This window comes from Ornithodoros turicata, chromosome 3 (assembly GCF_037126465.1).
Source record: "Ornithodoros turicata isolate Travis chromosome 3, ASM3712646v1, whole genome shotgun sequence".
In the NCBI taxonomy this organism is placed as follows: domain Eukaryota; kingdom Metazoa; phylum Arthropoda; class Arachnida; order Ixodida; family Argasidae; genus Ornithodoros; species Ornithodoros turicata.
Genome location: NC_088203.1, coordinates 24,221,375 through 24,243,333, shown reverse-complemented (window position 1 = coordinate 24,243,333; position 21,959 = coordinate 24,221,375). Strand labels below are relative to the sequence as shown.

The 21,959-nt window shown below is 47.3% G+C and overlaps 1 protein-coding gene across 4 annotated transcripts in view; it reads left to right on the top strand.

Moving 5' to 3' along the window:
* LOC135390058 (uncharacterized) overlaps positions 1-21,959 on the top strand; it is a 51,182-nt gene that overhangs the window by 24,224 nt on the left and 4,999 nt on the right. For 3 of the 4 annotated variants that reach the window (XM_064620073.1, XM_064620071.1, XM_064620070.1), the window contains 3 exons: positions 1,617-1,734; positions 1,850-2,023; positions 12,440-12,565. In XM_064620073.1, coding sequence (XP_064476143.1) covers positions 1,617-1,734; positions 1,850-2,023; positions 12,440-12,565 — 418 coding nt within the window. Of the gene's footprint in view, positions 1-1,616; positions 1,735-1,849; positions 2,024-12,439; positions 12,566-19,167; positions 19,271-21,959 lie in introns of those variants that run through there. The other variant, XM_064620072.1, reaches the window with a different exon arrangement.

Here is a 21,959-nt window from a genome sequence, read left to right as displayed (position 1 = left end):
TTGGCAGCTACACAACGGTCAGACGGGTCGGCGCCTCGAAGAAACGAACGCGGGCGAATCCACCGGCTAAATGAGCCTCAGCCAATCATGATCGAGAAAGGTCACGTGGGGACCGATGCCAAAGTAAATAGCCGGAATTTGGCGGGAAATGCCAGCGGCGACACTGTTTTCGCGGCGGCGAAACCCGCTTACTGTGCCTCCTCTGATATCGCCATTTTCTCTCCCCGACAACAGGAGTAACAGACGACGCTTCTCCCTCGATGCGCATCCTGTGTTTACATGCACAATCTGAATGCACATCCACAGTGTTGATCCACCTCTGTTTAGTGTATTGAATACGATACGCTCTCCTAGCGAATTGGCCCGTTTACATGGGCGCATTCGATTCGAAAACGAGACACGATACGATTGTGTCGTATTCATGTAAACGCGGCTGATCATTGTGATGATGTAGTCTTGAAAGTATCCGTCGAATATCTGGACAAAACCTAAGTCACACACAATATACTGAGGAAGAACCTACCTGCACTCTAAAAATAGAACTTCACCGCATGGAACACTGTGCGCCAAGAGTGATTGGGTTATTGCTTCGGATTCGAAGAGAGAGGCAGGCGTACGCCTTTTTATGGCAATTTGGATACATGAAAATTGTCGCAAAAGGCCTACGTCCCCTTTCTCTTCTAATCCGAAGCAATAACCCTATCACTCTTGGCAATGGTTGGCCCAAAGCGTGCTATGCGGTGAAGTTCTCTCCCACTTTCCTTTTTTTGGCTATAGTCGTGACGATGCCCACTTGAGTGCGGCCAACAACGGCAAGCTACCTCGATCCCCCCTCAGTGTGGCACCTGCACATGTCGGCACTGACGTGTTTAGAACGGTGCATGACGTGATGGCGATTGCAAGAGCAGTTTAGAGTTGGTGCTCTATGTTGTAACTTGCCTTCCACGCGGCTGGATGCACCCTCCATGAGGCACGTGATTCCCGTTGTTATTGCAGGTTGGCGGACTCCCTTCCGTGCTAAATTTCTGAGACCTTTCATTCAGACGAAAACTTCGAACCCTTGACAGCGCGCCAGCAAAACGAGATAGTTCTCAAAAGCGTGAACAGATGCGCGAGATCGGCAATGCACGAGCACGGAACATAGCGTTGCCATACTGCCTGGTGCAAAACGAAACTTTGCATTAAATGTGACCCTCGCAAGAAGGCGTACCATATACTACCCTTTATACGTCCGCAGCAGTAACCCTTGGGTTCCTACACCCCATTTACGCTCATCATATGAACTCTCGCTCTGGGTGGGTGTAATTTAAGTGTGATCTGTGTGGATAGCAAGACCCTCCGTGCACCTTACCTCGAGATTCTACCCACTTGTTGGGGAGTGCGACCAATAATGTAGCTCCACGTGCAATGGCGGAGAGAGGGAAACTGCAGAGCTGGCTAGACAGCTCACCTGCTTGGATAGCGTATCCGTTTTCGCTTGGATTTCGCATGCACATGTACATGTATCCTGTTCGATTATGCAACTATTGGCTTCGTATTCCTCATCTTAAAAATAAAGTTGTTGTGTTCCCTTCGTATTCGCTTCGGTTTCGACACCCTTACATATTATTCCTTAGGGGAACGAACCCGGACGTCGTCTTATTTCGTACGACCTACTTAAAGGTGACGAAGGGTCGGACATACGCTGGACCATCGGTGTGGGAGGATATCAACGCCGTGGACCAGCCGAACTTTGTGAGCTTTCAAACATGCACAATATATCTCCCTTCATGGCAACGGCGTGTTGACGAAGTGACTCGTAGTTTCCATGAAATCCATGGTCAATATTCTTGCTTCGGCTTTTTCCCAGGTGGACTCTCTGAAGCTGAGAAACTCCGTGACTTTACCTCCACACACGAGGGAGCTCCTTTCCCTGTCGGTGGCCAGCATAGGCGTGATTTACCAAAGAAAAATTGACATCGTGGATGATCTCGACGGTGCTAAGGCAGCAGACTTAAAGCAGCGGATTCCGACCCGAGAAGTGGTACGTAATGCTTCAAAGGCATAGTTAACTGCGCTAGGTAGTAGTAATAAACATAGTAGGGTACACAATTGAACATGCTTGGCAACGTGAACAGGAAGAAAGGGCTGGGGGGGGGGGACGGCACAAAAGCATTCCCACACACATAAAAACAATTTACGGCATCTTTGAACAATCTGCCACACGCGAAGAAAAGTGTGGTATTTATTGGGCCATCTGCAGAAACATTCACTTAAATGCAAGACATCGACATTTTTCTAAACATTTTGCCATATGTCCAACAAATATAAGTGAAAGATCGGTTATACAGGGTGTTCCACTAAACGTGAAGTTAAGGAAAGAAATAGCTGAACATCATGCGTTTCTTAGCGGCCACAACCTAGCGCTCGACCACTTTTTGTGCTCCCCCGCATGAAACAAGGTTGCCAAACTTAGCCCACACAGGGATGGCTGAAATAGATATGACGGGATTATCGTATTATGACAGCATGATCGGTATTAGCATGACAGCATTATCGGTTCCGCAGGGATCATGCTTTCCAACTAATTTCAAGAACTCTGACTTTTTCCACTGTCCTTATGCGACACTAGGGTGATGAAGGCAAACTTTTGAAAACAAGCACTCTGTTTTATAATCGCAAGCTTTCGCATAGAACCTGCATTTCATCAGGTGGAAACACAGCTAACGTTCACAGCACAAACGGGCTATTATAGCCTCACACATGTCTTACTCGTATATGCCAACCTCTTTTTATGTCTAGTCCCCACCCCACACCCGTGCCACTACACTCTCCAGGACAAGCGCGACAGGACTCCAAGCATATAATTTATTACCTCTCTCCTGTGTCCCCCAAACAAAGGCAATACTGCACGTCGCCGTCCCTTCTCGCCACTGTCTTTGCGCCTGATATTGACTGTGGTTTGGTGACAAGTGAGCAATACCCTTTCACTTGACAAAGAACAGACTAAAGTTAAAATAGTAGTATGTTCGTTGTCATGTCAAAAGAGACTGCTAACTTGTCACCACAAAACACAGTCGATCAGAGGCGCCACGCAAAGACTTTTAAAATGCGATAATATTCGAACCCACACTCTTAAAAATGAACTTCACCTCATAGCACGCACCTATCAACCGTCATCCCGAATGACATCGTTACCTCACCTAATTTGTTGAAAACGGGAGATGTACGCCTATTCTGTGACAATTATGACCAGCCCAAGTGTCACAAAAAAGGTGTACGCCTCCCGATTCCATCAAATCAGGGCAGATAACGATATCATTCGAGATTGATTGGCTTAGAGCGTGCCATGCGGTGAAGTTCAATTTTAAGCAGGGTGTCGAACCGCAAAAAATACGGGTTCGGTTCGGGTTCGGGTTCGCGTTGTTTTGATTTCGTTCGGGTTCAGTTCCGGTTCGGCCACGCCAAAAACCGAACCGGTTCGCAAACCGGTTCGCAGCCCCGAACCGGTTCGCGAACCGGTTCAACGCTTCCGTTTTATATGTTCCATAAAACTGCTTTTATCAGAAAATGCGTGGCTAATAACTTACTGCTGTTGTCTGCATTGACGTCTTTAGCGGTGAGGTAGCTCTTTAGCGAGAGAAATAGGAAATGGATGAACACTCATTGCAAATAGAGTCCACGCTGATGAAGCGGTGTTGTCCCGCTACTTTCTGTTCCCAAAATCTCTTTTTCACACGCACAGTGCCAGCAAGATAAACTTAAACGAAGCCTAATAAGATGGACAGCGTAAGATAGACGACAGTACTTGCCGGCACACTGCCTTCGCAGCGTGAATCGATCTGAAACCGTACTGAAGCATGTCGAAAATAAGCCTGCCAGCCTTACTCTGTCCGAGCTCACAGCAGTGTACTAGTTAATCCACGTCACAAAGGCAATGTATCACGACACAACTGCGCTACCAATAAGCAGAACCACATTTACTTTTCAAACCGCGACCAATCAAACAGGCACCGTTCTGCGTACGTCCCTTCTCCACTTCTCATGTTTCTGACTTGTTTAATTTTTACTGCTCACGTGTAAAAAGAAATCTTGGGCGCTTATTTGATCATATATTCGTCGTGTAGAGCTACATAACTGGCCTACTCCATTCCTATTGCATTCGTCCGCGTGGCACCTGGTCTCTGAAGAGTAGACGCCGCATCACCGCGTGCGTGGGGCGCCAGCCGCGGCGCTCACAAGGACAACTGCGCTTCAACATGTTAAAAAGATGCTGAAAGTATACTTACTATACGTCGTCGTCTGACTGGTAGGTGAAAATTTCTGAAATCCATGATATAGGCGCGTGATGATGATACCGATGTGTCTTCGTTCGGGGATAAAGAGGAACTCTTGTGCTGACTTCTATGTCCGAACCGTTTTGTTGCGAACCGGTTACCCCTATTATTTTTTATGGTTCTGCTCCGGTTCGGGTTCAGCAGTGTTCCGAAAATTTCGGTTCGGGTTCGGGTTCGGTTCCGGAAAAAATAACGGTTCGGGTACGGTTTTCGGTTCGGGTTCGGGTTCGGTTCGACACCCTGATTTTAAGGGTACACTGCGTTCTCTTGGGGCACACTCTAAAAACAGAACTTCACCGCCTAGCACGCTGTGCGCCAACCATTGCCGCGAATGATATGGTTATCCTTCTGATTCGAAGAGGGAGGTGGGCGTACGCCTTTTTGTGGCAATTTGGATATATGGAAATTTCCACAAAAAGGCGTACGCCCCCCTCTCTCTCCGAATCAGAAGCGAAAACCCTATGATTCTTGGCAATGGTTGGAGCACAGCGTGCTATGCGGTGAAGTTCTGTTTTTAGAGTGCAGGGTATGTCGCCGCGTAGGCTCCCAAAGGCTGCTGCTGGGGGATCACGTGTGTTGTGATAACGAGGATATGTTCTCAGGCGATAACAAACGTGGAAAAACTCCCTCGCAGTGACGAGGCCGCGAAGCCGTTAAATGCGACAGTGCCAGCAACACGCAGCAGAGTGAAAGAACACACAAGACGAAGCTGAGGGAATGGCCCATTCACAACAGCAGTATTGCACAGAGCAGATAGAGGACAGCACAGAGCTCAAACACGGCAGATTTGCATGTAAGCAAATAAAGATATTTGCTTTTCGTTAGCTTCTACACCGCTGTGCTTTCTAGGTCAGCGGCTGTGGTCACACAGGTCGGCGTGTGAATTTGAGGTGGGATTTCCCATACGTGCTCAAGCGCGGTTATAAAACCACCATGAGAGAGGGCCCACGCACGCCGCCGCAAGCAGTTTTCGGCGGAGGCACTTCTCCAGTTCAAGCGACAGTGTGCAGGGAGACCTCAGACCAGAGCAAAGCGCGTTTGTCCAAAATGCGACAAGCTAAGCGCCCGATGCAAGACGAATACCAGACGCAAACTGCAGCGAGCTTACCAGCAAATAAGCCTAATGGTCCTCTCCTTCCCCTCCATCCCACTTCCCTCTCACCTAAGCAACGCGCCGCCAGCCAAAGCAGGCGGGTCGCTCGTCTGCACAACGCTACCTCCCCCCCCTCCCTTGCTTCTTTAGCGGGCGAGAGCGCCTCAAGAAAATGACAAACAGCACTAACTTCATCTAAAATACGAGGGGCCGCACGCTACACAAAATAGAAAAAAAAAAGAGAACGAGAGAGAGAGAGAGAGAGAGCTACCTACGTAGTAGCCTCGGGATTTTCGAAAAAATTGTGCAGCGGGACAAGGAGAACGACAGACATGGTGGCCCTTAACATGCACAATCCCAATGCACACGTTACCGACATAGCGAGTGACCCGGTACGGGCCAACTGCAACATCCTCGCCGCTGTCGGATACCTGGACCAACCTCGCGACATTGGAAGGCTTGTGATGTGTTTCCCTTACGATGAAAGACCATCGAAATGCCGCTACCGCCACCTACTCAAGAAACCACGAAACTACATTAGCAACAAAGGCAGTCACGTTCAAAGTATAGAACATGCTCTAGCCACTGCAGGCGTGGTTGGTGACGTACGCGTCATAGAAGCGGGGAAATGGAAGTTTGACAGAGGTGCGGTCAGCCTGTTCGTAGTTGGAGGTTCGGTGCAGCCATGCAAGGGAGTAAAGGGAAGGGTTAAAAAAAAGAGGGAAAATGTGGTGGTACAGGAGAGAGAGGGTTGTGCAGTTCGTCCTGATCTGGGAATAGGGTAGGCGCGAACTACCCATCGCAGAAACACGCGAGAATTCCTTAGTAGCCTTCATTGGGATGCTCTCTGTACCACGGTAACCGCCAGTATGATTGACGAAGTTATCCCACCTATGCGTGTACAAGTGGATGGTAAACGTGGTATACCCCGCCCCCCTCATCGTGCCGTATACTTTACGCTGGGACCCCCTGAAGGCAAGATCAAGACGTTCCTTCTACACTCTTAGCCCGGTTACTTCTAGTAAAGGTAAAAAAATTGCAATACTGTTACCTGTACACTAGATGGGTACAGCGTTACCTCTGCCGATGTTACCTCTCTAAAAGTAACCAGATGCATCGTGTATTTAGAAGTAACACCGTTCCCGGGGCTCCGGGGCTGCACCCGCCCGTTCCTCGCGTCCGTGCATGCATGCAGCAAATTGCATGCAGGCACACACGAAACACGACACGGGTGACATACCAAAATACAATGACCATTGGCTTTCCTGGGCACGTATTTTATTGTGAGTATCAGGAAAACACAACCCAGCATTGGCAACGTAAGATAACGAAGATATCGTTTCTCAATGTAGTGGCATATGTGAGACTACGTATAATGAACACAGCTCCAAAGAGGCTTTGACGTGTTCACAGAATCGCGTGAAATATTGTGTTGTAAAATTGTAGGGGTGGCATGCATGCATACGGAACTTGTCCTCATTCTTGCTTGTTGCTGTGGGGACGGTGCCGCTTTCCCCACCATAAATATCTAAAATGGAATGGGCACTCCTTATTTATCATTCACACGTTGTTTGGGTACATCATTAATAGCAGAAGCAGACCTTAATTACACCTGTGCAAGCACGAGTAATGAATGCAAAAAATGTAGATACCTGATATGTTGGAAGACTCGGTGTTTGGTATCGTAGCGTCGTTTGCCGAAAACGGGGGATTTTCCAATCCACGAGCTTCCATATTTGTAGATGTAGCGGCAGTGATGAAACCAGCCACAGTATGGAGTTCACATTGAACTTCCTCATGGCAAGGTGTAATGCCGCATAATTGTGAGGCCAGCGATACATGCACATAAAAAGAAGACAGTACTCAAACGTTAACTTCCAACAAACACAGATGGCAAAATATTTTGTGGATGGCAGGTCGTTATGTAAGAAAATAAATACCATGGAAAACGTTACAGCTATGTCCTGTTTCCTCCTATGGCTGCAAGTTCACGTCCTGAACATGTTCTTCACCACCTGAGGGAAATCAGTCGACATTAGTTTGCAGACCCTTGACATATTAATTAGCACCAACCCGCCCGCTCCTCCACTGCCTGACTCATCGGGATGGCGATTTCGTTTGCCTGGTAGATAAATTCATCTGAATGTAATTCAGTAGTAGATGTGATCGATTTCTTATTGTTTAACAGTTTGCTGACTAGACGACGAAATAACCTGTCATTGACAACACGACCCTGAACAAGTCAAAATCAAGCCGTATCAAGAAGTAAAGAAAATAGTAATCGCCCACACACACATACCTGGGCATAAAGAAACGCAATCATAAAATTACTGTAGTGGTCAATCAGTTGCCTATTCATGAGGAACTCGATATGCCGCATCGTTTCATTAGTGAGTCGACTAGGCTTTAGTTTTTTAGCAATTAGCCCATACACCAAAATCGATTAAGTCCGTCAGAACAAAACGAAAGGAAAAGTATAACCCCACGATAAGGGAACTAAATACTTCTCAGAACAATTTCCTACGAAAAATCCAGTTTCTTTTCGTTGTCATTGCTACGACACACAGACTATAGCGCTTATCACTCTTCTTCAACGCAGAATGGAAACAATTTGCTCGCAGTTAAAATTCATTACACAAAACCCGATGTCAAAATGACTCTATAGGTATCATATACCTTTCAGCGTATGAAAGATGCTGGGACAAGAAGGCGACACGGAGAGATACAAAGTAAAGTCGATGTAGAGAGCAAAGCTGGTAAGAGAAAGCAGAATGCGCTAAGGCCGAGCGTTGACACTGCGACCAACAGCTTACACGTGCGCAGGCAGCACATCATGTATGACTTGCCATAATACAGGAACCAACAGCAAATCTACTTAGAACGATCCTGATGAAATACACACTTACCTATTTCACGTATCCTGTTATGTGAAACCGGGCTGTGCGCACAGTATTCATATTTTAGATGACGACTGCCGGACTCCACCATGTATTCCTTGCAGTCCTCACACTCTTTGCAGGAGTCCCCAGGAGTCCTTGTTTGTAAACGCGATTTGGAAGCAGTCACAACACATCTACAACCACGAGCGTGATTTAACTTGTCAGCCACAGAGGCGTCACATTTCAAAATATGCAACCGACAAAACACGAGGACGCGATGTGATCCCTTCTCGTGTGATACTGTAAACTGTTGCCAGATGAGCGACCAAAAGCGATCAAAAGCGGCTGTGATTGTTTGCGAACGCATTACGACTTAGAAGTAACGGACTCCCACTACAAGTAACATGTACAAGTAACCAGGAGAAGACAGGGGTTTTCCCCACAGGTTACCTCTACCCCAGCTCTTCGACACCCAATTTACTTCTAAAATTCGCAATTTCCTGTGTTACCTCTTCCTTTGAGCCGATGTTACTTCTAAATACACGTAACAACGGTCTAAAAGTAATAATAGAAGTAACTCAGGTAAGAGTGTAGCCAAACACTTCAATTACTCTACAAGAAACACCTCCATATAAAAACTGAAGGAACACAACATGCCCACGATAGTAAGTGGAGACTTCGATATGAACATTAAGAAGCCCCAACGGACTTCATATTTCGACGACTCAGTGACGATAAATTACCACAACTCGTATGCTAAATCTTATAGATCCAGGGTCCATGTTGGACAAATGTGTACAGCCAATTTCCCCTATGTTGTGTTAATATTGCAGATGATGAGCCCCTATTTAGTTTTACCATATATCTGTAGCTGCTGTATTTGAGCTTAACTTTCAATGTGTAGCATGCATTTTTTTACAAATAAACAAACAAACAAGCGATGTTATTTCATTTCGATATTTCTGCAGATACTCCAACTCCGCAATGGCGCGGCTCGATCCCCCTTAGTCTGCGATCTGGGAGTCGCACAGGACTACACTCGACAGATGCATGCGGAACATCCCTCAGTAGCCTTCGTTTGAACGGCAGTGCCTGCTTATACCCTATAAGATTTCCCACCTGCTCCTAGAGTACAAGGGAACAAAACACTTTCGTAACGATGAGGGACATACGTCCCAGCAACTCACAATGTATGTGCCGCAACTTCAAGGCACCTAACATCACAGGAGAGATATTCCGTCCTATCGGGCATTGCGTTTTTTAATTGATCTGCCGCTTCCATTCTCATTGGAGAGTAGTATTAGGGCCGACTCAAGTGTCGCGCATGCGCTTTACAAATCGTGGGACGCGCGATTTGGCTGGAATGACCACTCGCTTTGAAACATTTCCTTTTATGCCTACATTCTTAAAAATGAACTTCACCGTGCTTTTCCGTACCGTACGTGCTTTGCATAGCGGAAGCGACTCACGTTGTCACTCATGCAATCCCCTTTCACAATGTTGCGTTCCGCCAATGAACGAGTGCCATTCACAGTGCACCCCCGAAAAAGAAAAGGGAAACTCCGCACCTGCTCCTGCGTTAACTCTCGTATTGGGCACGACTTGCGGTTGCGGTGCCTGGGTAAAGAAAGGTGAAGTTGACTCAACCGGTGACTCCTTCCGTTCCTCTTTCGTAGTGCGTTTGCGGAGAGCAGGGCTTTGTTTCCAAGGCAACCGTTCGCCTTGCGGTTTGCAAGCGCACCCGTAAACGCAGCAGTGTGAATCAGCTTTAATGGACACCGCAACGGGAGGTAACGCGCTGTTCTTGACCAGAAACATTCTGAGACCCGGCATTCGTAGCGTTTTTCCGAGGTTACAGAGCAGATGCTGGTTACACCCATTCGAGGAGAGGCACTCGAGAGTTAGGCAGGCGTCCCACCAGGCTTCCCACGTAAAAGTCGCGTGACGCACCGAGGAGGTCGTTTCCCAACGTATGCATATGTCTAGCAGGAGCATTTGACTCACAACAACTCCCGTGCGTGCCGTGCAAACGTCACCCTGTTTACAAACAAACGACGTCAGATGACACAACAGCGCCGCCAACTTGGTAGAATGGAACTACTATTGCAATATGTCACAAGAAAGCGACGTTTGAATTTAGCTTTTCATATCGTAAGGTTTTTATGAAGCCTTACATAATATTAGTTGTATGGCCTTGTTCTGCTCCATTCCACCGGCAGCCCTACCCTTTCGGCAGCCGTTTCAAAAGATGGCTACCAGGCCCTTCCATCTTCAGGAACCTCAAGTGCATCAGTTTCTCTCAGAGTGCACGTGGTGCCTCTGTACAAAGCAAGCGCGAACTAGGTCGTACTAATAAACCGCATTCCGCACAGGGCTACCACACTACCTTTCGAGACGATGCATCCAACCTTTGGGTGGAGCTTCCTTTTCTTTCCGCGGTGGACTGGGAACGCGAATGAAGACACCAAAGCGTCTAAAAATGTGACCGCATTTGTGTTACCATTGATACAAAGAAGCGACCCGTGACCTTCGCAGGAAAAATACGGCTTTGTGAAGTGGCGATGCTCGCTGTCTGCGCTGTTTCGGTTTTGCTATGTCTACCAACCTCATGATCAGTCACGGTGACGCTTCTTCGATAGAGGTCTATTTACAGAGTTAGTGTATTTTGGTCGTGAGAGCCCGGAAGCGGACCCGCACGCGTGGAGAGGAGCAAGGACAATATCTCCCCTCCTCAAGTAGCGCGCGACGCTTCAGTGACGTCATGGCAAAGGATGGCCACGTGTCAACGTCCTCTCTCTTTACACCTCCCTCTCCCACACTTATTTTCTGTATCAAGACGCATGAGTGACTGGGTCCTAGAGTCAGGCCAGGCCTCCACAGCTCCCCGCATTTGCGGCAGTAGAAAAATAAAATCACGTCACAGTTACGTGGTATTACATCGTCAGGCATCATGACGGACGCCCATTGGCCAAAGGAGGATGCGCGCTCCGGGATTGGTTGATAAAGTTTCGAAATATCTGACAGCTCACTTTTCGCGGGCAGTCTCGGCAGTCGGCCAGGCGGGCAGCTCCAAGCAAGGTCGCTGCGTCTCCGCGGCTCGCCGATGTCGGTTGACCACAACGACCAAAGACGAAGTGTACACGCGGGTTTGTTCGTGAGCTATAGTGACTCTGGCCATGTACTGATCTCCGATAAAGTGTCAACCTACGGACATTCTTGCCGGGTCGGAACTGGAATGCTTGGTGAGCTGACGCCTGAGGAACACTTTCGAGCGCTGTCGCATTTTCAAATACAGTGACTAAGAAGAGAGGGTTCGTAACGACACAAGTATTTCCCGTGACTGTGTGACCTACAGTGCATCGCCAGAATGGGAAGATGCTCATCTGTGAAACGCACGCACTCGTGGACTGCGCTCGCCTCCAGCAGTAGACTGTATGTGTGCTTTGAAAGTTCGAACTTGGTTTGGTTGCTGTCTATTCAAGGAACGAAACGTCCTGTACGCACGGTGATTATATGAGTCAAACATTTGAGTTTATACGTTGCATCAATAAATATGTATTTCGCCTATCAAAAATGTCTTAGTTATTTTGGAATAACGGGCGCCAGGTATGAAAACCAGTAGTCAATGGCAGCCAGGGCCGGCCGAAAGCCGAGCCAAACTGAGAGGTTGCTGATTGGTTGGCTGCTAGGCATCACGACGCATTTTCATTGGTCGTATGTCCAGCGTTGCCTGAATTATCTCAAACTATGGGCTCTATGGGGAGCTGTGGGCGCCTGGTCAGGCAACGCCATCGTGTCGTCGCGCTGGAATTTCCCCCCACGCGCAAATTCCATGCTTCACGCGTTTCACTGATGTATAACGCTAATAATAAATTATACCATACGAACCAGCGAAAGGGGAAGTGAGGATTTGATAAATCCGGGAATGCACTACTCGTTGAATCGGATCGGAACACTGCAAAATCTCCAAATTCAGTGCTTGGTCATGATCGGGTATGATTTTTTTGATAACTTTATCCTCGGGACATGCTAGCCTATTCAAAATATTTGAACTTGTATGTCTGTCGTCCTTAACTATTTTTGCGCTGACCACAAACCGTTGGAGTTCATAAGCGTTGCAAATTAAAGTAGACTATGTTGTGCTTTTCCAGGGCTGTACACCGGAGTATAAACAGGGTTTCATCAGTTATGATGACAAAAGACTACAACACTGCCTGTTCATCGACGGTGCCGATTTTGTTTGGTACTTCGAATCAGGCAATACTGTATCCAGAAAGGTGAGAGTCGCCCCGTAGTGTTTAATGGAAGCCGTGCTGTTGGGGACACGGTTGTCTATCACAGGGGTGGCATCCAGTGTATTGCTCCGTAGACGAAAGCGTGCTGGGCGAACGCAATGCATCCTGGGTAGGTCCTTGTCGCACATCACAGCAAACGTCAAGGCACACGTGACCTGAAAGATGGCGGCGCCCGTGATCGGCGGCCAAACCGTTTGTAAACAATGCGGTTGTTGTTTCTGTACAACGTTTTGGATGTCTTTCGATCACGGTCATTATTTTTATTCGATAATGTCGCAGTAAAACGAGCTGTTTTGCACATAAGGCCTCGTAATGTTGACGACTTCCAAAGATGTGATGACGACCGCGCGTTAAGACTCACTGAGCCGATGCGATGTACTAAACTAAGAAGAAATGGGCTACCATATGTTGCAGAAGAAGCACTGCACAGTATACGCTGGCAAAATAAGTCCGTCTCTTGACGCTATAGAGACGGAAATATGTCGGTAAGCGGCAAAACGACATTGAAACAAAGTCACATGACCTCAAAATGACGTTTTCTATGACGTGATGGACAAGATGGCAGTTTTGCCAAAAGCATCCGCTTGAGGGTATAGCTACAACAATGGCGGGTTTGTTTCACCCCTCTATCTAAAATCTCCAGCCCATGGCCGAGCAGTCCCCTATCGGCGACGTCGCGCACGAAGGAACTTACCATTACGTCTCCGATGTAAGGCCACGCAGCGCCGCCTGTCGAGAGAGAGTACCATCGCTTTCTCAGCGTCGTCTGCTAGCATGGAGGAAGGAAAGAGGACGAGCGCTATTGCTTCGAGAAGTGAAGCAGAGATTGGGGGCCACTCCAGTGACATCACCGCTCGCCTTCCGGTTTCGGTTACATAGTTTCGGAATACTTGGAAAGCTGTGGTGGTAGCGCGCCGAAATGGCCCCCAAGGTGGCGTGTGCAAAGCGACCTCATTGGTCTATTCAGGTAATGTGACCCTCGCGTGGTTCCAAATAAGCTACAGCTCATCTCCTATCCCCACGTCACTTGCCCGAACCTTTCTCTTCTGTCGAAGGGCGCCTCATTTTCTTCTTTCTTCCATGTGTGCTAGGGAGAGCAGTTCAGCGCGGCCTCCCCTCGGCGAGGGTATTGGCATAGTTCCTTCGTACGACGCGACGTCGCCGATAGATCGCTCCGCCACGGGCTGGAGATTTTAGGCAAGCGTGTCCCCAACAGTACATGAAAACTAATGTGCCACTCACACATGTCGTGAGCATATGCAAGCTGTAAAGGATACGCATATCCTTTTGGCATACGGTGAACTGGTTTTTGAGTTACGTTCTTCCCGGACTGCACTCTAAAAAGAGAACTTCACTACATGGCATGCTGTACGACAGCCACTGCCACTAATGATAGAGTTGATTATAAGAGAAGTGCATGAGGCGTGTACCTTTTTGTGGCAGTATGTGTATATACGACAGCCTATCGGCCCCTTTGTTCTCGTCGGCTGTCAAGATGGCTGCATGGCTGCATTACGAACACGGAACGAAGAGACACAAGGCGACCTTTCGAGCGGCAAACGACCGGAGCCTTGTCGACTGGAGTGACAGTTCGACAGACAGTGTTTTATGCAAAGCAACTGACCATACTCTAGAAAACTGCAACGGCAACCTCGCGGTTGAGGAAAAGAAAGCTTTACTTTCGCGAGAAGGTCGCTGCTTCAAGTGAGGAAAGCGGTATCACCGATCGAGAGACTGCAGGACCGCTCCTCGTCTAAAATGCTCACAGTGGGGTGGGCATCATCTCACGGTACTATGTGAACATCCCAGGGATTCTCGTTTGAGTGTGTTGTCATCTACCATGTCAGAGTCCGAAATCAACAGAGACAGCGGCACGATCCTTCTACTGACAGCTCGGGTATGGGCAGAAACTAACGCAAAGCGGCAGTTTGTGAGGATAATGCTTGACGGAGGAAGTCAAAGGATATTTATTAAGGAGTCCCTGTCACATCTGCTCGACTGCGAATCAGTAGGGGAGGAGGTGTTGACGATATGCGCCTTCGGTTGTAGGCCGTTGAAAGGAAGGTGTCGTCGTGTTAAAAGTTTGACTTCGCAGCCAATATTCCCGCAAAGAAGTGTGTGTTGAAGCTCTGGAAACACCTGATATTTCAGCTAATGTACTACACCCACCTGATTGTAATTTAACACGAACTCTAGCCGAGAGAGGCATGCAGGTGGCTGACGTTGTACTTATGGGCATAACCTGTAATAACGAGGTCCAGATCCTCATTGGTGCAGATTCCTTCTGGGCAGTAGTAGCAGGCGAGACGGAACCAATCACAGACATACTGTTCGCGATTAAAACTATATTCGGCTGGACAGTTCAAGGCCCTACTTCCTTATCGTCGTCTGACAACTTGGACACCAATGTAGGTGTGCTTAGAGTAACAGCGGAAAGTTTTGAAGACGAAACTTCTTCCCAGCTGCGAAGATTTTGGGAACTTGAACACATTGGGATTCAGCACAACGAAACCGAAAGCAAAGAACATCATACTAAAGAAGTGATGGATCATTTTACTAAAACCATTGCGAAGAAAAACGGAAGGTATGAAGTTTCCCTACCTTGGACCACGAAAAAAGACGAGTTACCTTCAAATCTAGAAGTAGCAAAGACAAGACTCCGATCGCTAACGAAACGCCTCTTGAGAGGTAGTGGGGTAATTGACGTACGATGATGAAGATTGAGGTACGATGCTGCTATTCTCCTCTACGAACAAAACAGACATGCGGAAAAGATACCAGTGGACGACAACTCGGCTAACACTCAGTACTACCTTCCTCATCGAGCCGTGATTCGACGTGAAAGGGACACCACAAAAATAAGGGTTGTATTTGATGATTCGTCTAGTGTCGCTAGCGAACCCTCTCTCAACGATGTTCTTCATGCTGGACCAAATCTTAATCCGGAGGTCCTTCACGTTCTGCTCCGCTTTCGCAGGAACACAGTTGCACTGATCGCTGATATTGAGAAAGCCTTTCTACAGATTTCATTAGCCGAAGCTGACCGCGATGCTTTTAGATTCCTGTGGTACACGACGACACCGAGAGTGGGACAACCATTACCCGACGTTGAAGTTCTGCGTATGACACGGGTCCAATTCGGCGCTACCTCAAGCCCTTTTCTTTTAGCTGGAACTGTGCGACACCATCTGCAAACATCGTCAGAAAAGTACCCGAAGAATTGCGAACTCCTCTTAGAGAGTTTCGACGTAGATGACCTGGTAACCAGCGTCGACACAGTTGAAGAAGTACAACAGCTTTTGAAGGAATCAGTCATCATTTTTGAAGATTGCTGCATGAGATTACGAAAATGGGCAACCAATGATGAACAGCTGTGTGCAACTCTGCGGCACTACGAAGAGGAAAGTTTGATCGCACATCACGATAGAAAGGTGTTAGGTCTGGTTTGGGACGTGAAAGTGATACGTTACGAGTTGCGCTAAATTCCGTGATGGACTTTCTGATGACAGCTAACGTTACCAAGCGCAGCCTGCTTCAAACGGTAGCGCGAGTATTCGATCATCTTGGGATTCTCGCACCATTCGTTATAAAAGCCAAGGTCTTGTTACAACGTGTCTGGCAAAAGGAACTAAGATGGGACGAGAGTCTCCCTCACGACTGGCAAAAATGGTGTCGTGAACTCCCAAAAGCCGATGAAATATGGATTCCAAGGAGCATTAAAAGTACGGCGCAAGTACTCAGCCAATCCGTACACGTATTCTGCGACGCCAGTTTACAGGCATACGGAGCGGTCGCCTACATCAGGAGCCAGTATGCCGACGGATCATGCACCGTTCACCTTTTGTTGTCGAAAACCAGAGTTGCTCCTTTGAAAATCATTACATTACTACGTCTGGAACTGCTCGGAGCTCTGCTAGGGACTCGCCTTTGCAACTACGTCAACCAAAGCTTCAGCGACATTGTTAAGGCCACCCTCTGGACTGATTCTATGATTGTACTTTACTGGGTACAGGGTCAAGCGCAACGCTACATGCCCTTTGTGGCCAACAGAATCTCTGAAATACAAAGTCACAGGAATCTTTCAGATTGGCGACACTGTCCTGGAAAAGAAAATCCAGCAGATATTCTTACACGTGGCGTAAACGTTGAATACTTGAATGCAAGAAGTGTCTGTTGGGAAGGACCGCCACGGCTGAAGGAAACAGAAGCGAGCTGGCCGAAGCTGGTTGCCGTGCGCCGAATGCTAGGAGAAAACTTCCGTGACGAAGAAGTCAAGACAACATACGTCATGCTCCTGCCATCTCGTCAATTGAAACCAATCCTAAATTTGGACGACTATTGTTCGCTGGATAAAGTCATCAGGGTAACGTCATGGATATACAGTTTTCTACAGAATGCGAGACAAAGAGAGCCTAAAGAAAGGGGCCCCCTCACTACGGAAGAAATACAGCAGGCCGAAAGGTACTGGATCAAAGAAGTTCAAGAGGAGGTGTTCTCAGAAGAGTTGCTAGCACTGCATTGCTCACAACCAGCGAAATCAACGTCAAGTCTAAGAGACCTCCACCCATATTTGGACCCGAATGGACTTCTACGGATAAAGGGAAGATTACAACGAAGCAACGAAAACGAAGAAGTAAAGCATCCACTGATCTTACCAAAGCAGCACACTTACACGCGACTACTTATCGAAAAGTCTCATCAACGCTTACTGCATTCTGGAGTCCGTGACACGCTCGTTGAGCTAAGAGAGCATTATTGGATTATCCAGGGTCGTCAAGCTGTGGAAACTGTTCTGTACAAGTGCGTGTGGTGCAAGCGGCAACGCGCTCAACCGACGTTCCAAGACATTGCCCCGCTTCCTCCTGATAGGATAAACAGGACTGGACCTTTCGAGGTAACGGGAACAGACTTTGCGGGACCCCTCTTCTACAACACTGTAGGCAACAACTCAACGAAATCCTACATCGCTCTTTTTATATGTGCTGTAACAACAGCGGTACACCTAGAAGTTGTCGACGATCTCACAGCAAACAAATTCCTCATGGCATTTCGCCGGTTCGTAGCCCGAAGGGGATTATGTAAGATTATTTATTCCGACAATGCGCTTGCTTTTAAGCGAGCTTCTAAGGATTTTAAGATCCTCTGGAACAATATACGTGAGCCAGAGGTGCCTACTTTTCCAAAAAATGTATCCACTGGAAATTTATTATCGAGCGAGCAGCATGGTCGACCAGTTACCGACGTCGTGAACAGCTGCTCAACTCCTTCTGGACACGATGGAAGAAGGACTATTTACTACAGCTTCGGTCCCATCACACAGCGAAACGTGGAAATGCAGTAACTTTCAAGCCCGGAGATTTGATACTGGTCATGCAAGATCGCTTACCAAGTCTGTGAAAGATGTGTCGGGTAGACACCATTACTCCCAGTGCTGACGGAAAAGTAAGAGCGTGCACAGTCCGACTACAAACGGAACGTTGTAACGTCGACCTGTGCAACTTCTCTGTCCACTAGAGATTGTTTAATCAAGTGAGCAGCTACTCACTGCGGGGGAGGATGTTGAGGAATCGAAAATAACTTTTCTTTGTGTGTGTGTTGAATGGGTTTGGGAACGGTCCTGAAAACGAAAAGGACGAAGCGAAAGTTAGCACGATGATGATGATTAAAACGTTTTTTTAGACGAAACATGACGCTTGTCATCCTTGTGTGGTCGGCAAACTGAGAAACAAACCTGGTCATCGTGTTGCAGAACAGCCTTTTCAGCGTTAAAAAAAGTCCTTTTTTGACACTAAAGTATTTGGTTAATAATAAAAACATGGTTGTCACTAACGGTTATTTTCTTAAGTAAAATTAATGAACACGCTTGAAAGAGGTCACCGACAAATTTGTAAAGTGTACTCTATACCGCAGGTTATAGTGGTTTATTCGAGCTGTTCAAAGAAAGCGCCCACGCTGACTGTAGAATTTCAGGGGCTTGTTTCCTAGTTTGATTATTCAAAGTGTAAACAAGGTATAGCCGAAATGTTTCGGTACGTTTGCTCCGTAGGGTAGCCTTTCCAGTAACATAAGTTACTAACATAAGTAACGTAAGTACGGATTCATTTGGAGGAACCGACACTCAGTGGAGAGAAAGTCTTTGGCGTAAAATAAGTGCCTTTTTTTAACGCTGAAAAGGCGTCACGTAGTGATTTTAAGCGTCACCAGATTTAGTGTGTAGGAATCATATGCTCAATCGTGACAAAGTAACAGCTCCCGACATTTAAAAAACACAATCTGCAGGTGCGTTTTCAGCATTAAGGGTGAATGCGCTGCAAGTATTGTTCAAATTTACAGAAACAGATGGATCTTGTTTCGTACGTGGAACATTGCAAACAGACGTAGTCTTCCACAGATTTCCTTGTCAGCAGTGGTTCATCTAGGAAGTTGCGCAACAATGCACAAGTCTTCCGAACAAAATTGAGCGACCCTGACATTGAGTTACAAAAAACGTACTTCAAAATTCGAAACGTTTTCACATTCCGAATAACACGTTCTACATGAATGCGAACTCTAGCGATCCTTCGTGTTGTTGTTTCATCTTCCAGGGTCAGCTGTGGAGCACCATTTAAGAATGGGGGAATATTTAAGCCAACATTCAGTGCAGCAAGGTCCTCAACAATAAGAAATCCCCGGTCCGCCATAACACTGTCCCCTGGTTCAAGTAATTGATACAGTCCACTCTGTTTAACCAGAGCCTTATCTGAGAACCTCCCAGGTGCCAAGTCACTTACAAATGTAACAAACCTACTTGGAGCAATACCGACGAGACCTTTTGCTGTGTTATGCGACTCAAATGACGAGTAAGTATCACTTTGAACCCGCAGGTCACTCGGGGTCTCAATGAAGAGTTCTGTGCAGTCCAAGATGACTCTAGTTGTTGGGTATGATTCCTTGAATACTTCCGGCATAAAGTCATTCACGGTCTCTCTCGAAGGCCATATCGGTGTCTGTTCCAAGTAGTTGCTCAAGAATCCAGTCCAAAATGAGCACAGTTCACTCACGTACCCTAAACTGACATCATATCTAAATGCCAGGTCCCGTTCCAGTAGTCCCACCCTGAGTCTGATGAGAACAATGATAAGCTGCTCCTCCACAGAAAAAACCCGACTCCTACCTCTGTTTCATGGACTCTCGGTACAAGCGTTCTTGTAGTCTTCATAGTCTGCCTCAACAAAGCTGCAAAACCTTTTGAAGCGCTCCAGACTATTAAACCCAGTGTAAAAATGAAGCTTTTCATCGTCGGAGAGAACACGGGCGGGGGTGCGCCTGGTACCGAGCTTTTGAATGGAACTGCTCCGTTCTAGTTTCATCTCAAAGTCACAAACGTAAGACTTCAACTCCTGCTGTTCCTTGGAGAACTTTTCACCAGCTGTAGCCAGTGTTGCATGAAGCTTTTCCAGTTCATGGGTTTGTAGTTCAATAGCTCAGTGATACGGCACTCAAGCCGCTGGTTCCTCTGACGCAGGTCGTCATTTACCTGTGCCAACTCTACATTCACGTTCTGCAGCGCTGCATTCTTTTCATGAAGGCTCGAAACTGCTTCTCGTAGCCGTGAACATTCTTCAGTGAGCTTTGCATTTACATCTTCGAGGTGCCTGGGCTTGGTACCATTTGTTGCATTCGAATGTTCAGGTGCAGCTTCCACCATCGCATTGTCTGTAGGTGCTGGAATCAGATATGTAATTATTTTCGCTTCTGCAAGTAGACGTGGGAAATAACCGACCACAGAAATGCTCTTACCGTGATCGTATGCCATTGCACCAGTCCCATCTTGGCTCTCACTGGGATATGTACCCACATCTGGGCACAGCTTCAATGTGCAGCTGACATCTTCAAAGGATGTTTCTACGGTAACCTCCTCAGCGGTATCTAGCATGGCTGAATGGTTGCCACGAACAGAGGTAAAGAAATATCACCCTTTTTGTCCTGTTGACGAACATGGTATAGTTCCCATACCTGATTGGATGAAAGTCCCACGCGTCAAGTAGCGTGGCAACTTGTCCATGTACCCCTTTCTTACCGAAGTGTCGAAGTGTGCGCCGCAGATCCTTTGTTTGGGTTTAGGCTCCCATGATTCCGGTAGCACAGTGTTCTGGATAAGGGCTTGTATCCAGAGCTTGCGCAGGGCATCCTTCTTGGGAAAGTAGTGCCACGACAGTTTTTTGTTGTACGCAGTACGATGATTGCAGCTGGGTACAACGCACGGGCTCGTCCCTCGCGAAGGAATCGATGTCATCTGAGGAGAACGAAAATTATTTTTTTAAAAGCTGTTAAAGTGGGCACAACACGCGCCGAGGAACACTTCTTCGTACAGCAACAGACAAAAAAGGGAATAAGAAAACAAAGACATCGTGATAGGTGGTCTTGGAAGTACTGAATACGTCACTCGTTCGCCTTTCGAACCGAATGAGGACAACCACAAACAAGTCAAACTATCATAAGCCAATCTTCCGTTTGTCATTTTCATGCCGACATTACAAGCCACGGATTGCAAATGCAAAGAGCGAAGCATACAACCCACAAATTATTTGTGGCGAGCTTCCGCGCGAAGCCCACTCGTCGTCAGGCTTAGCTTCCTCTGTCGACTCCCCCTTAGCTAACAGTCGGAGACAAAATTTCCGGTAGTCACACACGTACCATCACGAAGGTACGTGATGGTACGTGCGGTAGATGTACGTCCAGTACGCCCGGTAGATGAAGCAAATTAAAGAAAGCTCAGACCGAGCGAAGAAAACACACTGCCAAGGCGAAGCGAAAACCAAAACAGCCGCTCGTTCGCCCGGAGTGCATCTCCCATGATGCGCTGCGAGGCTGCGCACACCACGCCACCACGCGGCGTCATGCGGCATTTTCTGAAATCATCTATTGACGTAGGGGCGCATGGCATCTATTCCTGGCTTATTTGTGAACGACGTCCGTGTCGCCATTTTGTGCATTCAGGCCGTTATCGTTATTATCAAAAGTCCTACTCGTTCTGGGCAATACGTAGGCTGCAATCGTAGTGATCGTTCGTAGTCGCACATCACCGAACTACGAGTGTGTCATAGCCAAGGCGTATAGAATGTATGAAAAAATCAGAGTAAAAATAATTAATGTGATTGAATTAAGCACACTTTGCAATGTGTGAAGAAAATGTCGCAGCCTACGTAACAAGCTCCCAGATTTTAAATCTCATCTTTACCAGTACAAGTTTCCTTTCACAGCTCTATGCGAACATGGCATGGATGCAGCACATCGCGTTACTGGTTATACAACCTATCGATCTCATCAATCCTCTCAGAGCAGAACAGCGTTATACATTCGTAATGACCTCGTTGCTGATCCCATAGGGTCAGTT